Below are 13323 nucleotides of genomic sequence, written 5' to 3' on the forward strand. Positions count from 1 at the left end.
ATATATTTATACAAAACTCTGGGGAATATACTGTATAGGCTGTAAAATCTTAATTTAGTTAATACTTGAAAATGCTGCTGTAAAGCACTGAAATGGAGCCAAGTCTCAGAATTTCAAAAAAGAGTCTCTTGTGTTTTTGGGCTTATTTATTGTTAAAAGTCCCATGTAGTCCCATGTAATCCACCAAATCAAATTTTATTTTTTGGTTATTATTGAGATTATGGTTGAACATTAAACTGCATCTGGGATTTTATTCAGTTTGGACTGTTATTGCCTCTATATCTGTACCTGTCATAGTATGGAAGAGCTAAGAAATCTCTAAAATGTTCTATAAATCGATTTAAAAAATCCGTTATCTCCATTTTCCACCACATTAGTTATCTGTATTGCCAAAAATTCACTATCGGTCAACCTCTACAGGGCTCCAGACTGCGACTAAAATTTGCGACCAAAAATAAATGATTGTGACAGTAATTTAAAATGTAGTTGTCATTGGTGACAGACGGGATGTGTGCTTTCATATGCGGTTTTGTCAGATATCATCTTGTGAGTTATCGAATCTTGTGCCGCTTTTCACCCTTTCTGTTGATGATATGAGCTCGCTGGCTGCACGCAACAACAAACACAGCACGAGCCGTGATGTCCAATTCATAAACAAATTACTCTTTTGAACCGAGTCTTTATAATGAATCACCCGACAAGAGCTCGTTTGAACTCAGGAGCTCAGGTTAGCAGTTTGAGTTCCAATCACTTTCTCAGTGAATCAGCCGTCAGTGAGTTCACAACTGGGAGCGCAGACATTTCAAAATAGTAGTCCCATGTGTATTTTGGGCTTGTTTATAATTAAAAGTCCCATGTTATGTACCTAATCTTTTTTTTTTCCTGGTTATTATTGATTGGGATTGGAGTAGCACAATATACTGCTTCTGGGATTTCATTTAATTTGTGCTCTTGTAGTCTTTGTGTCTGGGCCATCTAGTCACAGTAAAGAAAGACTTCGATTTTTTATTTTATTTGTGTGTGTGTATATATAACATTATCTTTGTGTTTGTTTTTAAGTTGCCACAGTATGCAATAGACTGGCATGTCTTAAGGTCAATTAGGTCAAAAATGACATCTTCATTGAATTCTACCCTCTCAACACCAGTTTCATGTACAACAGTAAACGGAAGACTCAGGGGTGCAGACCTTATGGGAAGAATTGCAAAGCAAAAGCCACTTTTAAAACAGAAAAACAAAAAGGAAAGGTTAGCATGGACAAAGAAACACAGACATTGGACAACAGTTAATTGGAAAAGAGTGTTATGGATCTTAACCCCATTGAGCTTTTGTGGGATCAGCTAGACTATAAAGTGCATGAGAAGTGCCTGACAAGTCAGCCACATCTATGGCAAGTGCTACAGGAAGCGTGGGGTGAAATGTCACCTCATTATCTGGACAAACTGACAATGCCAAGGATCTGCAAAGCTGTCATTGCTGCTCGTGTGTGTGTGTGTGTGTGTGTATGTATGTGTATGAGTGTATATATATCGTTCGGTAAGCATTTGCACTGCGGTTCACCTCAAGTTTAATCTGGAGCCCAAGGTTTGGTGAAGAAAAAAAGCGTCAAATAGACACGCACAGCTACGACCACCGCCAATGCACCTGAATGGATCTGTAAATTGATACGCTCCCCCTGTGTTTCATGTGGGTCAACTTGATGACATCACTGTTCTTAGTCGAAAATGGCAAGTGGAGAAAACGAGCCGCTGTTAGAGAAGCCCCCTGTGATATTCAAGTCTCCTGTCTGGGAACATTTTATTTATTTATTTATGTTTTGCAGTCAATTACAACAGTGATGGTCAAAAAAACGTTTACAAAACAGGCACTGTTTGCAGACATCGCTCGACGCGAGTGCCATATACTGGTAACACATTGATTATATGATTAATCATTTACGCCGATATCACCTGGAGAAAGATGTAGATGCAGGTGAGCCGAAACTGCACACACTCCTTTCCATTTTTAAGCAGGCACTCAGTGCTAATTCAGACATACATGAAACAATAACTAAAATGCTTGAGGTGTTAATTGCCATACTCCTTTGATGAAGATTTCAGAGTATGATTAAAACACTCAAGCCGTGACATCCTGTACCCTTCTCATATCCTTTTTAATAGCAAGGTTCCCTCTACAGCTTCCGAATGTTGAATATATGTTGAGTTGAGTTTCAAATGCATTTTATGTTGATTTAGTAATAAGAGAAGTTTTTTTTTTTAAGTTCCCTAAAGAAGATTAACTGTGGTTTTACTATATATAGTAATAATGTAATTTCCATATAGTAACCATGGTTTTACTATATATTGTAACCATGACAGTAACCATGTTGATTTTGTGGTTATGATTTTACTACAAATACCATGATTAAACTTTTTACTGTAGTAAAATCATAATTTTTAAGGGCAAACCTGTTGAAGTGTTTGTTACCAAATACTTCTTTCTTTGGATTTGGAAGTAATATTTTTTTTTTTTTTCTGAACATAGCAAGTACCAAACCATACAGAAACTGTGACCCTAAAACAGTGATACAAACCGAACCATGAGAAATTTGAACAATTAACACCCCTATATATATATATATATATACCCCTATGTACACAGTTGTGCTCAAAAGTTTGCATACCCTGGCAGAAATTGTGAAATTTTGGCATTGATTTTGAAAATATGACTAATCATGCAAAAAAAACTGTCTTTTATTTAAGGATAGTGATCATATGAAGCCATTTATTATCACATAGTTGTTTGGCTCCTTTTTTAATCATAATGGTAACAGAAATCACCCAAAAGGCCCTGATCAAAAGTTTACATACCCTTGAATGTTTGGCCTTGTTACAGACACACAAAGTGACACACACAGGTTTAAATGGCAATTCAAGGTTAATTTCCCACACCTGTGGCTTTTTAAATTGCAATTAGTGTCTGTGTATAAATAGTCAATGAGTTTGTTAGCTCTCACGTGGATTCACTGAGCAGGCTAGATACTGAGCCATGGGGAGCAGAAAAGAACTGTCAAAAGACCTGCGTAACAAGGTAATTGAACTTTATAAAGATGGAAAAGGATCTAAAAAGATATCCAAAGCCTTGAAAATGCCAGTGAGTACTGTTCAATCACTTATTAAGAAGTGGAAAATTCGGGGATCTCTTGATACCAAGCCAAGGTCAGGTAGACCAAGAAAGATTTCAGCCACAACTGCCAGAAGAATTGTTTACGATACAAAGAAAAACCCACAGGTATCCTCAGGAGAAATACAGGCTGCTCTGGAAAAGACGGTGTGGTTGTTTCAAGGAGCAAATACAGAAATACTCAAACCAGCCCATCTGGCACCAACAATCATAACTGTCCTGGGCAGTGGTAGCTCAGCGGTTAAGGCTCTGAGTTACTGATCAGAAGGTCGGGGGTTCAAGCCCCAGCACTGCCAATATGCCACTGTTGGGCCCTTGAGCAAGGCCCTTGACCATGGCTGACCCTGCACTCTGACCCCAGCCTAGCTGGGATATGTGAAAAAAAAAGAATTTCACTGTATATGTGCAAATGTATAATGTGTGATAAATAAATAAAAAATCAAGCATATACAGGTCGGGATAAAGTAATTCAAAGGGAGAAATCCCCGTGGAGGCTTGTGGGACCTCTCGTACTGCAAATAACAGGGGTTCTAGCCACTTATACCAATTTCGTGTACGAACTTCTGAACCATATTTTTAAGGGTCCGATTAAATTGCTTGACCAGGCCATCCGTCTGAGGATGGTAAACACTGGTGCTGAACGACTTAATCCCCAGTAGTTCATAAAGTTCACGGAGTGTAGGTGACATAAACGAGGTGTCCTGATCAGTTAGGATCTCTTTTGGGATCCCAACTCGGGAGATAATTTTAAAGAGTGCCTCCGCAACACTGTGTGCTGAAATGTTGTGCAGGGGCACTGCTTCAGGGTATCGCGTTGCATAATCCACCAAGACTAATACAAAGCGATGCCCCTGTGCCGTCCGTTGTAATGGACCGACAAGGTCCATTCCAATTCTTTCGAAGAGGACCTCGATCAATGGAAGAGGGCGCATTGGCGCTTTTGGAGTGGCCAGTGAATTCACCAACTGACATTCGCGACATGCAGCACACCACCTGCGTACATCCCCACGAATGGCCAACCAATAAAAACGGGCCATGAGATGGTTCCTTGTCTTATCTTGCCCTAAATGTCCTGCCATCGGATTATAATGAGCCACCTGGAAGACCATTTCCTAGCGGCTTTTTGGGAAGCCGATAGAACTGGGTTGTATCTGGTTTTTATTGAGCATCCTGCGTCACTCGAAACAACCCATCTTTAATAATTGAAAAATAGGGATAGGAGAGCGCAACACCAGGCTGAAACTTTTGACCATCAATTACTCTCACTTGGTCAAAGGCATGCCTGAGAGACTTGTCACTTGTCTGCTCCAGCAGGAAATCCCCATGGCGGAGCCCTCACTTCCCTCCGGGTTTCCCTGACAAGGAGCTGACGTCAACGGCTCAGGCAGCGGCTGCCCAGCCAGTTTTGCGCTAATTCCACACCGGATTACTCTATTGCAGGACTCATCTGCACACATTCCCCTTCATAATGTCTGAAATGCTTGCCAATATTCCTTCCCGGAATATTCCTTCAAGTATGCAGATGGGATACTTTTCTGACCTGGTGTAGTCCATGATGGTGTTGAGTCTCTACTCACTGGTATACAGTATGTCCCTGCTTGATCGCGGGCGGCTTGTGACACGTCAGGAAACCGGACCCACGGCCCCTCATCCATCACCGGGCATTGATCCTGGATGTGTCCAAGTTCCCCGCAGTGCCAGCACACTGGCCCAGACCTTACCTTAACACCTGCGGCCCCGGATTTACCAACCTGGCAGGGAGGGGGAACCGAAACAAAGGGGTTCGGAGCAATAGAAACCCCCCGGGTCTGGGGAGCCAGCTTTGGAAAAATTACCCCCTGTTGACGGGGGGTAGGGACAGGAACAGTATGGGATGGGGAAGGGGAAGAGAGAGAGGGAGAGAGAGAAAAGGATTCACCGTCTCCCGGATACGCTGCCAAGTGGTCTTCCAGCGACACCAGACGGTGGCACTGGACCCACTCCGCCATTCCATTCAGCAGATGGTCGACGAACTGCTCCACCACCACCAGGTTGATGATTCCAAAGTTCGGCGCTCGATCACACCCCCGCCTCCACATATACTTTATGTAAATACCTGTTATGTAGATTCTGGAGGGTAATACTAAATTTAAAAAAAAGATCTTGTATTTCTTATATGTGTGAATTCTGAAAGGGGAACGAAAACTTATGAGACAAAAGGGGAATGCAAATATGTGCACTCAACTATACAGTATATACCGTGCATTAAACCTCTGATTAATGAGTTATCAGCTGTCTTTGACTTTCTATCTTGTTTTTGAACAATAATCTAAAATGAGCAATTCTGTGATGTGGCAACTAAAACAGCCATTTGGCTCCCAGATGTTTCAGTTTAGGAGCCAATGGCTCGTTAGTCATTTTTTTTTAGTCTGGAGCCCTGCCCTAATTGGAATTGGTACAAGCTTAAAATGGCTTAATTTTTCATTGAATGGAAGTTGATTGTTGAGGCCTGATCATGTCTCTCTTTATAGCCTGTGGGTGATTCATTGATATCGCTTGAGGCTGGACTGTGATGTAGTGATGCAGTCTTTTTTCACAGGCTGAATGGAAGTTAGAGTCCTCTACTCTGCCTGCTGGCTGGCCGACTGCTGGTCACATTGAAATGCGCAACTTTGGCTTGAGATACAGGGAGGACTTGGAGCTGGCTATTTGTGATATTACGGTCACTATCGAGGGGGGAGAGAAGGTAGGTGGAGCTAGTGCACATTTCAAAGTCTGTTAATGCTTTGACTATCAAGAAATATTGTCCATTTAGGAATCATGCCAACTAAAATATTGTTACATAAATATACAAGGTGTAATCATGTTTGTATTTGTGCGTTTAATGTAGGTTGGAATTGTGGGTAGAACAGGAGCAGGGAAGTCATCTCTGACATTAGGTCTTTTCCGCATCATTGAAGCAGCTCAGGGAGAGATCCGTATAGATGGAGTGAACATCGCTGAACTTGGCCTGCATGAACTACGATCCAGAATCACAATCATTCCTCAGGTATCAAACTAGGATACAACTACATGCTCATTTATTTAGCATGACTCTGTAAAGTTTGTTCCCTGTTATTAGGCATACATTTGTTAATAATTTTGAGCATTTAAAAAGGAATTAAGCTGTATTGTGTTTTTGTGTTTCTATCCATCTTGCTCTATATCAGGATCCAGTGCTGTTCTCAGGATCCTTGCGTATGAATCTGGACCCCTTTGATGGCTACACTGATGAGGAGGTGTGGAGAGCTCTGGAACTCGCACATCTCAAGAACTTTGTGTCTGGCCTGCCTGACAAACTGAACCATGAGTGTTCAGAGGGAGGAGAAAACCTCAGGTACAAACTCAAACTCCAACCTCTTCTTCTCAACAATGCTCTATACAGCAGTTGACTAATATCTCATGTGATTCTTACTGGACTTCAGTTTGGGTCAGCGGCAGCTGGTTTGCCTGGCTCGAGCTCTCCTCAGGAAGACCAAGATTCTGGTTTTGGATGAAGCAACAGCAGCTGTGGACCTGGAGACAGACAATCTCATTCAGTCCACCATCCGAACCCAGTTTGAGGACTGCACCGTTCTGACCATCGCACACCGACTCAACACCATCATGGACTACACCAGGTCAGAAAAGTATCCCATCTACATACTTGAAGGAATATTCCGGGTCCAGTTAAGCTCAATCAACAGCATTTGTGGCGTAATGTTGATTTCCACAAAAAATTATTTTGACTTGTATATCCTTTTCTTTAAAGAAAGCAAAAATCTGGATCCAGTGGGGCACTTACAATGGAAGTGAATGGGGCCAATCAGTATACATTAAAATACTCACTGTTTCAAAAATTATAACCACAAGACGTAAACAATGTGTGTAAACATGATTAATAAATTATATCCAGTTTTACAACTTTGTTGCAATGACGACGTAATGCCGTAAACCCTAAAACGACAATTTAAACAACTTTACAGCTCAAACAGTACACAACATTTAACAGAAAAATGAATGCAAGTACTTTTATAAAATTATAAGCTTCTCATTTCTGCCTTTTAAACCCTCCAAAAATTGGTCGCATTCACTTCCATTCTAAGTGCCTCACTGTAACCTCGATTTTTGCTTTTTTTAAAGAAAAAGAGGGATGAGTTGAAATGAATTTTTGTGAGAATCAACATTGTCACAAATGCTGCCGATTAAGCTTAACACTTGTATTGAACCCGGAATATTCATTTTAACCCTGTTCACACTGACAGCGGTTTTATCGCTAGATATCTTCAGGTTGCTGCACTGTTGGTCTCTTGTTGGCATTTCTGCTGCTGGATGCCCTAAAGTTATTGGTGGGCTGTGCAACTGGCAATGACTTTTCAAAATCTGATCACAAATTAGATGAATTACAGTTAAAATAAGTTTCATTCTATTTTGGTAAGGACTCTAGCTTTGTTGCTACAAGTGACTGTCAGTGTGAAATGGCTTTATTTATTTTTTCTGATTCTTAATAATGAATCTACAAAATTGTCAATTAGAAAACAATATATATTTTCTCAATTCTTTCTCAAAAGGGTGCTGGTTCTTGATAAAGGCCAGATGGCAGAATTTGGTTCTCCATCCACTTTAATCACCAAGAAGGGAATTTTCTACAAGATGGCCAAAGACTCAGGTTTGGTCTGATAAGGAGAGGGGCTGAAGAGCCCTCTGTTCATTTAGGATATATCACTGGGTGGAGCCCATGTAGAGAGAACTAGGCGGGGCATGGACACTGTAGGTGCCTCTGCATCGGGCCTAGAGCTCACATACAGCGTGACTATGACATCCATTACTCTCTACAGCCGTAACTGTAGCCCTCAGTTTTCACTCCATTTTAAAAGTTTCGCTGCAAATGCTGCTTTGAAGGATTGTTTGATGCCAACATTTGGAATGTTTGATTTCTTCATAGCTATTTGTGTTGTCTGATTTCATTTGAACGACTTCTCTTTTTGTGAACATACCAAACCACTGAGTCATACACTCCTGCTTGTTAGTGATGAAAACAAATTATAATTTCAATATTGTTTTACTAGAATTGAAGAGTAAAGAACAATGGTCTTTCTGTGCAATGTACTGACAATGCCTTCAGCAGGGAAACACTCCTCCGTGTTCTGTACTTTATGTATATGAGTGTGTGCTCAGTTCAGCAGAGCATGTGGGGCTCCACCCCAAGCCAGATATCTTATATGAAGCAATTCCCTTTATAACAATCCTTCTAAAGACACACACAAAAAAAATATCACCCAGAGTTTTTATTGCTGTTGTTTTTTCTTATTTCAGTAGTATTTATTTATATCTTGAGAGTAACTCACAATATCTATTACAACATTATTTTACCATATCAAATATTTATTACCAGGCTTCTCCCACTGAAGAAGTGGCTTAGCCCTGTCTTACCATTATCATGCAGTAGAGGCTAAATTTGCCTTCTGCTTTGATTTAGTGAATGTATTTTGCTTGCATATTTTATTCATCATACATGTTTACTATTATGTCACAGTGATCATTACACCAAAAGACTACAAATGCACTTATTGTTTAATTATTGAAACAGACTAGGTCAAACTAGGGTTTATTTTTTCCAGCTCTGGTGGGGGATATTATAAAAAAATAAAAAAACTATGTTTGGAATTATCCTATACCCAAGGATCAGATACCAAATCAAAGTTGTTCTGTAAGGGAAGATTGCCCAGTAGATAGATGGTCCTTCCTGCCGAGCGCTGTGTGCTTCACTCTGTGTGCTGTATATCATATCTGTTGACTGTCCGCTCAGTGCGTCAGATTTCATTCTTCAGTACCTCCACTCTGCTGTTCTATTAGAAAAGTGAGCCTTTTGAGTTTTTTTTTTTTAAGGTCAATCAGTTTCTTTTTTCAAGAACTGACAAACAACCATAAATAATAACAAACTGTGATATATCTGATTTGTTATTTATATGATTTGTATGTTTGCATAAGATTATTATTTGATATTTGTATACATGCACTAGTTTTAAGTGTGCTTAGTTTAATAAATCAAGCTGACATGTAAAGGGGAAAAATAAATACGTTTTTGTAAAGAGCCCTGGGTCTGTGTTTTACAAAAGCTCATTCTGTTGCGCTTAAAAGAATGATCTGGGTTCAGTACAAGTACAACTCAATTTACGGCATTTGTAGCATAATGTTGATTACCACAGAAAATAATTTCAACTTGTTCCACAGTTTATAAATAATAATAATAATAATAATAATAAAATCACAGTTAAAGTAAGGCACTTAAAAAGAAAGTGAAATGCACGCTGTTTCAAAGGTTAAGCCACATTATGTAAACATTATACATGTTAAAGTTCACCCAAAAATGAAATTCTCTTATCACTTACCCTCATGCCATCCCAGATGTGTATGACTTTCTATCTTCAGCTGAACACAAATGAAGATTTTTAGAAGAATATTTCAGCTCTGTAGATCCATAGAATGCAAGTGAATGGGTACCAAAACTTTTAAGCTCCAAATGCACATAAAGGCAGCATAAAAGTATTTTTTTTTCTCCTTCCTGCCCAGTAGGCGTGATATGCATGAACAATGCGAAATCTTTTAAAGTGAAAGTGGAGATTTATAGTAAAAAATTACTTGTATATTAATCTGTTTCTCGCCCACACCTATCATATTGCTTCAGTGGTTTAATTTATGCCTTCTAGAGTCTTATGGATTACTTTTATGGTGCCTTTGTGCTTTTGGCGCTTCACATTTTTGGTACCCATTCACTTGTATGGACCTACAGAGCAGAAATATTCTTCTAAAAATCTACAGTATGTTTGTGTTCAGTAGAAGTCATGCACATCTGGGATGGCATGAGGGTGAGTAAATGATGAGAATTTGTAATTTTAGGTGTACTATTCCTTTAACATAATTGAAATGTGATAATCTCTCTTCTACATGATTTTAGTGTGATAAAATTGCTTACAGGGCTTACTGGCCTTACATCGTAATGGCAACAAATTTGTAATACTGGATATAACTTAAAACATACAAGGTTAGTAAGCAATTTTATTACACTAAAATCTTGTTAACATGTTTACTGTTTGCATTTTGTGCCTATACTTTGGAAACCGTGTGTATTTTAATGTTTATGGACCGGCCCATTCCATTTTAAGTGCCTCACTGTAACCTCGATTTTTGATTTATATATATATATATATATATATATATATATATATAATTAATAAATGAGGTACTAAACATTTTTGGTAATTAACATTATGCCACAAATGCTGTCGATTGAGCTTAACTTGTATTAAACCGGCAACAATCTGGCACTCAAAATGTCATTTTGACAGATAAAGGAAACGAGCAAGAAAGGTCTTTTTTTTTTCATCCATACTGCCAACATTTATTTTACTAAAGCTGTCAAGAGAATAAAAATAAAAATTCAAGTCTGACAGTCACACATGCATGTGTGCATGGAAACATGTTATAAATATAAAAAAAAAAAAAAAATACAGATATGATACAGTACAAAATACATAAATACTGATTTAACCTTTAGACTGTATAGTTACTAATAAAGTACTTCCTAATATTAATACACACACAGACAAGTTCTGTATAATGATAGATGTTGCATTTTTACACTAATCCAGATTTTCTCACATCTACAACACTGACTCTTTCACCCTTCAAGATTTAATGCGCTGATGTGTTCATTAAACTCTTAATAGCCAAAAAAGGTGCCAGTAGAATTATAGCTAGCTCTACAGTCGTGTCTTATCCTCATCTTTGCTTAGAATAAACTATAAAAGTCAAATATCCTCCCAAGCTTTACTTTGTCAGCAACGAAAGATGGTAAACGTGGCTATGCGCACTGCCTGACTGTCTGTTCACATATGGAATGCCTTTGTGGTAAGTAAATGTTACTTGAGACTTCACATTTTGTAGCACCTCCAAAGGCTGTAATCAAATCAGCAGCACACTGAAGCACACTGCCTTTGTTAAACTAGAAAAAACGTGGTCACCTCTAGTAGAACGACTGTTTCAGCGAATCCCCTTCATCCAGAGTTTGTAGCATTGTGTTCTTGATGGAGGAAACGCTAGGGTTATGGTCGCAGAAAGTATGTTGCTTAAGTGTATTCTGCCCCACAGTTGTTTTACCCTCTTGATTGGCTGAGTGAAGAGAGAGAAGATTGTTGATGGTGGTCACTTCAGGTTTGTCTGTTATTGAGGTTTCACACTAGCCCCGCCTCCCGACACATTCGATAGAACTGACCACGCTGAGAGATAAGATTGGGTGGAGAGTCCATCTCTGTGATGTAACCTCTGTCCATTACGATCACCCTGCAGGAACAGGTAACAGAAAAATTCACCCAAAAATGAAACTTTTGTCATCATTTACTCTGTATGCCACTCTTGCTTCTCAAGAACACAAAAGGAGATGTTATAAAGAATGTTAGCCTTAGTCACCATTCACTTTCATTGTATGGAAAAAAGATGCAATGAAAGTGAATGGTGACTGACATTGTTAATCCCTAAAATTCTGCCTCCCTTTGTATGGAGCCCCAGGGAGGTAACTTATTTTCGGAAATAGTTCTGTGTTTTCTCACAGATAGTTTTGCGCTCCTTTGCAATAGTTTGTGTTCCCTCAAAATAACTTTTGTATTATTTTGGGGTCCCTCGCAATGGCTTTATCCATCCCTAACAAAAATTAACCATGGTTTTACTACAGTACAAAGTTGAAATATGGTATAGTAAAACCTTAGCAACCACAACATTTACTATGGTTTTTAAAACCACGGTTTCCACCAAAAAAAAAACATGCCCTTACAAAAATTAACCATTAACGGTAACCATTTTTGTGATGATAACCATGGCTTTAAAATGTACAACACATTTAACTTGCTATAGTGTTGCTGTAGTAAAACAATGTTTGTGGCAGAATAATTATGATTTTTATTTTCAAAGTTGGTTTTCCTGAATTATTACTACGGTTTTTACACAAATATCATGTTTAAAAGTGCACTCAGAAATGTTTACCTCATTAAAAAAAGTATAACTCCTAAAGACATGCATTGAAATTTTGCAATATATGTAGGAAATCATGACCACTTACATTCAAATGAAGACTCCAGTCATATCAGTAACTTAATAAAAGCTGTTTTATTCTACATGGAGTGTCAACACTTGGAGGCAGCCATGTTAGAATGAATACCAGATGAATACTACTCGCTTAATCTCAGTAATCGTCCTGTTATTTGACACTTTCACTCACTGATTAAAGTAATCATTACTACATTTCTACAATGGTATCTGAAACTGAAAACTATTGATTTTAAATGATGTTGCATCCAAGCCACTATGTGTCAGTGTAAGTCCAAGATGACAAAGACAAAAGTTATTGAGTGCACCTTTAAAATATGGTTAATATAGTAAAATCATGGTAAATTTTGGGGTTACTCTGGCTTTACTACTTTTGTTTTAAAGGATTAATTAAGCTATTGTGAGGGAACCCCAAATAACTAACTTTTTGTGAGGGAACGCAAAACTACGTATTTTAAAAATAAATTTCCTCCCTGTCCTCTACGGGGCTCCATACCTTTTGAGTTCCATGGAAGAAATACATTTCTACAGGTTTGGAACAACATGAGGGAGAGTAAATGATGACAGAATTTTCATTTTGGGGTGAACTATTCCTTTAAATGGTATTGTGTTGGACTGTAAACGCTTACCATATACACATAACCATCAAGTTTACTAAGTTTTGTGTTCAGTCAAAAACCGTGCACATTTCTGACTTGGTTACATGATGATTTCATCTCATATTCATCTAAAATAACCAACTTTGTATGTTATAAACGTGCACATGTGCTCTATTTATTTTACCTAGAGTAGTCCATGATGGTGTTGAGTCGGTGTGCGATGGTCAGAACGGTGCAGTCCTCAAACTGGGTTCGGATGGTGGACTGAATGAGATTGTCTGTCTCCAGGTCCACAGCTGCTGTTGCTTCATCCAAAACCAGAATCTTGGTCTTCCTGAGGAGAGCTCGAGCCAGGCAAACCAGCTGCCGCTGACCCAAACTGAAGTCCAGTAAGAATCACATGAGATATTAGTCAACTGCTGTATAGAGCATTGTTGAGAAGAAGAGGTTGGAGTTTGAGTTT

At 38.8% G+C, this 13323-nt stretch overlaps 2 protein-coding genes across 3 annotated transcripts in view; one reads left to right on the forward strand and one right to left on the reverse strand.

Annotated features, from left to right (window-relative positions):
• abcc1 (ATP-binding cassette, sub-family C (CFTR/MRP), member 1) overlaps nucleotides 1–9251 on the forward strand; it is a 45371-nt gene extending 36120 nt beyond the window's left edge. For both annotated transcript variants that reach the window (XM_051715559.1, XM_051715558.1), the window contains 5 exons: nucleotides 5741–5887; nucleotides 6032–6190; nucleotides 6351–6517; nucleotides 6606–6800; nucleotides 7731–9251. In XM_051715559.1, coding sequence (XP_051571519.1) covers nucleotides 5741–5887; nucleotides 6032–6190; nucleotides 6351–6517; nucleotides 6606–6800; nucleotides 7731–7839 — 777 coding nt within the window. In that variant the 3' untranslated portion in view covers nucleotides 7840–9251. The remainder of the gene's footprint in view (nucleotides 1–5740; nucleotides 5888–6031; nucleotides 6191–6350; nucleotides 6518–6605; nucleotides 6801–7730) is intronic.
• A 782-nt stretch (nucleotides 9252–10033) lies between these two features.
• abcc6b.2 (ATP-binding cassette, sub-family C (CFTR/MRP), member 6b, tandem duplicate 2) overlaps nucleotides 10034–13323 on the reverse strand; it is a 70204-nt gene continuing 66914 nt past the window's right edge. Inside the window, exons 30-31 of the mRNA XM_051715560.1 lie at nucleotides 13045–13239; nucleotides 10034–11502 (exon numbers count right to left, since the gene is read on the reverse strand). Of these exons, the coding sequence (XP_051571520.1) occupies nucleotides 11394–11502; nucleotides 13045–13239 (304 nt within the window). The 3' untranslated portion in view covers nucleotides 10034–11393. The remainder of the gene's footprint in view (nucleotides 11503–13044; nucleotides 13240–13323) is intronic.

This window comes from Myxocyprinus asiaticus, chromosome 14 (assembly GCF_019703515.2).
Source record: "Myxocyprinus asiaticus isolate MX2 ecotype Aquarium Trade chromosome 14, UBuf_Myxa_2, whole genome shotgun sequence".
NCBI lineage: Eukaryota > Metazoa > Chordata > Actinopteri > Cypriniformes > Catostomidae > Myxocyprinus > Myxocyprinus asiaticus.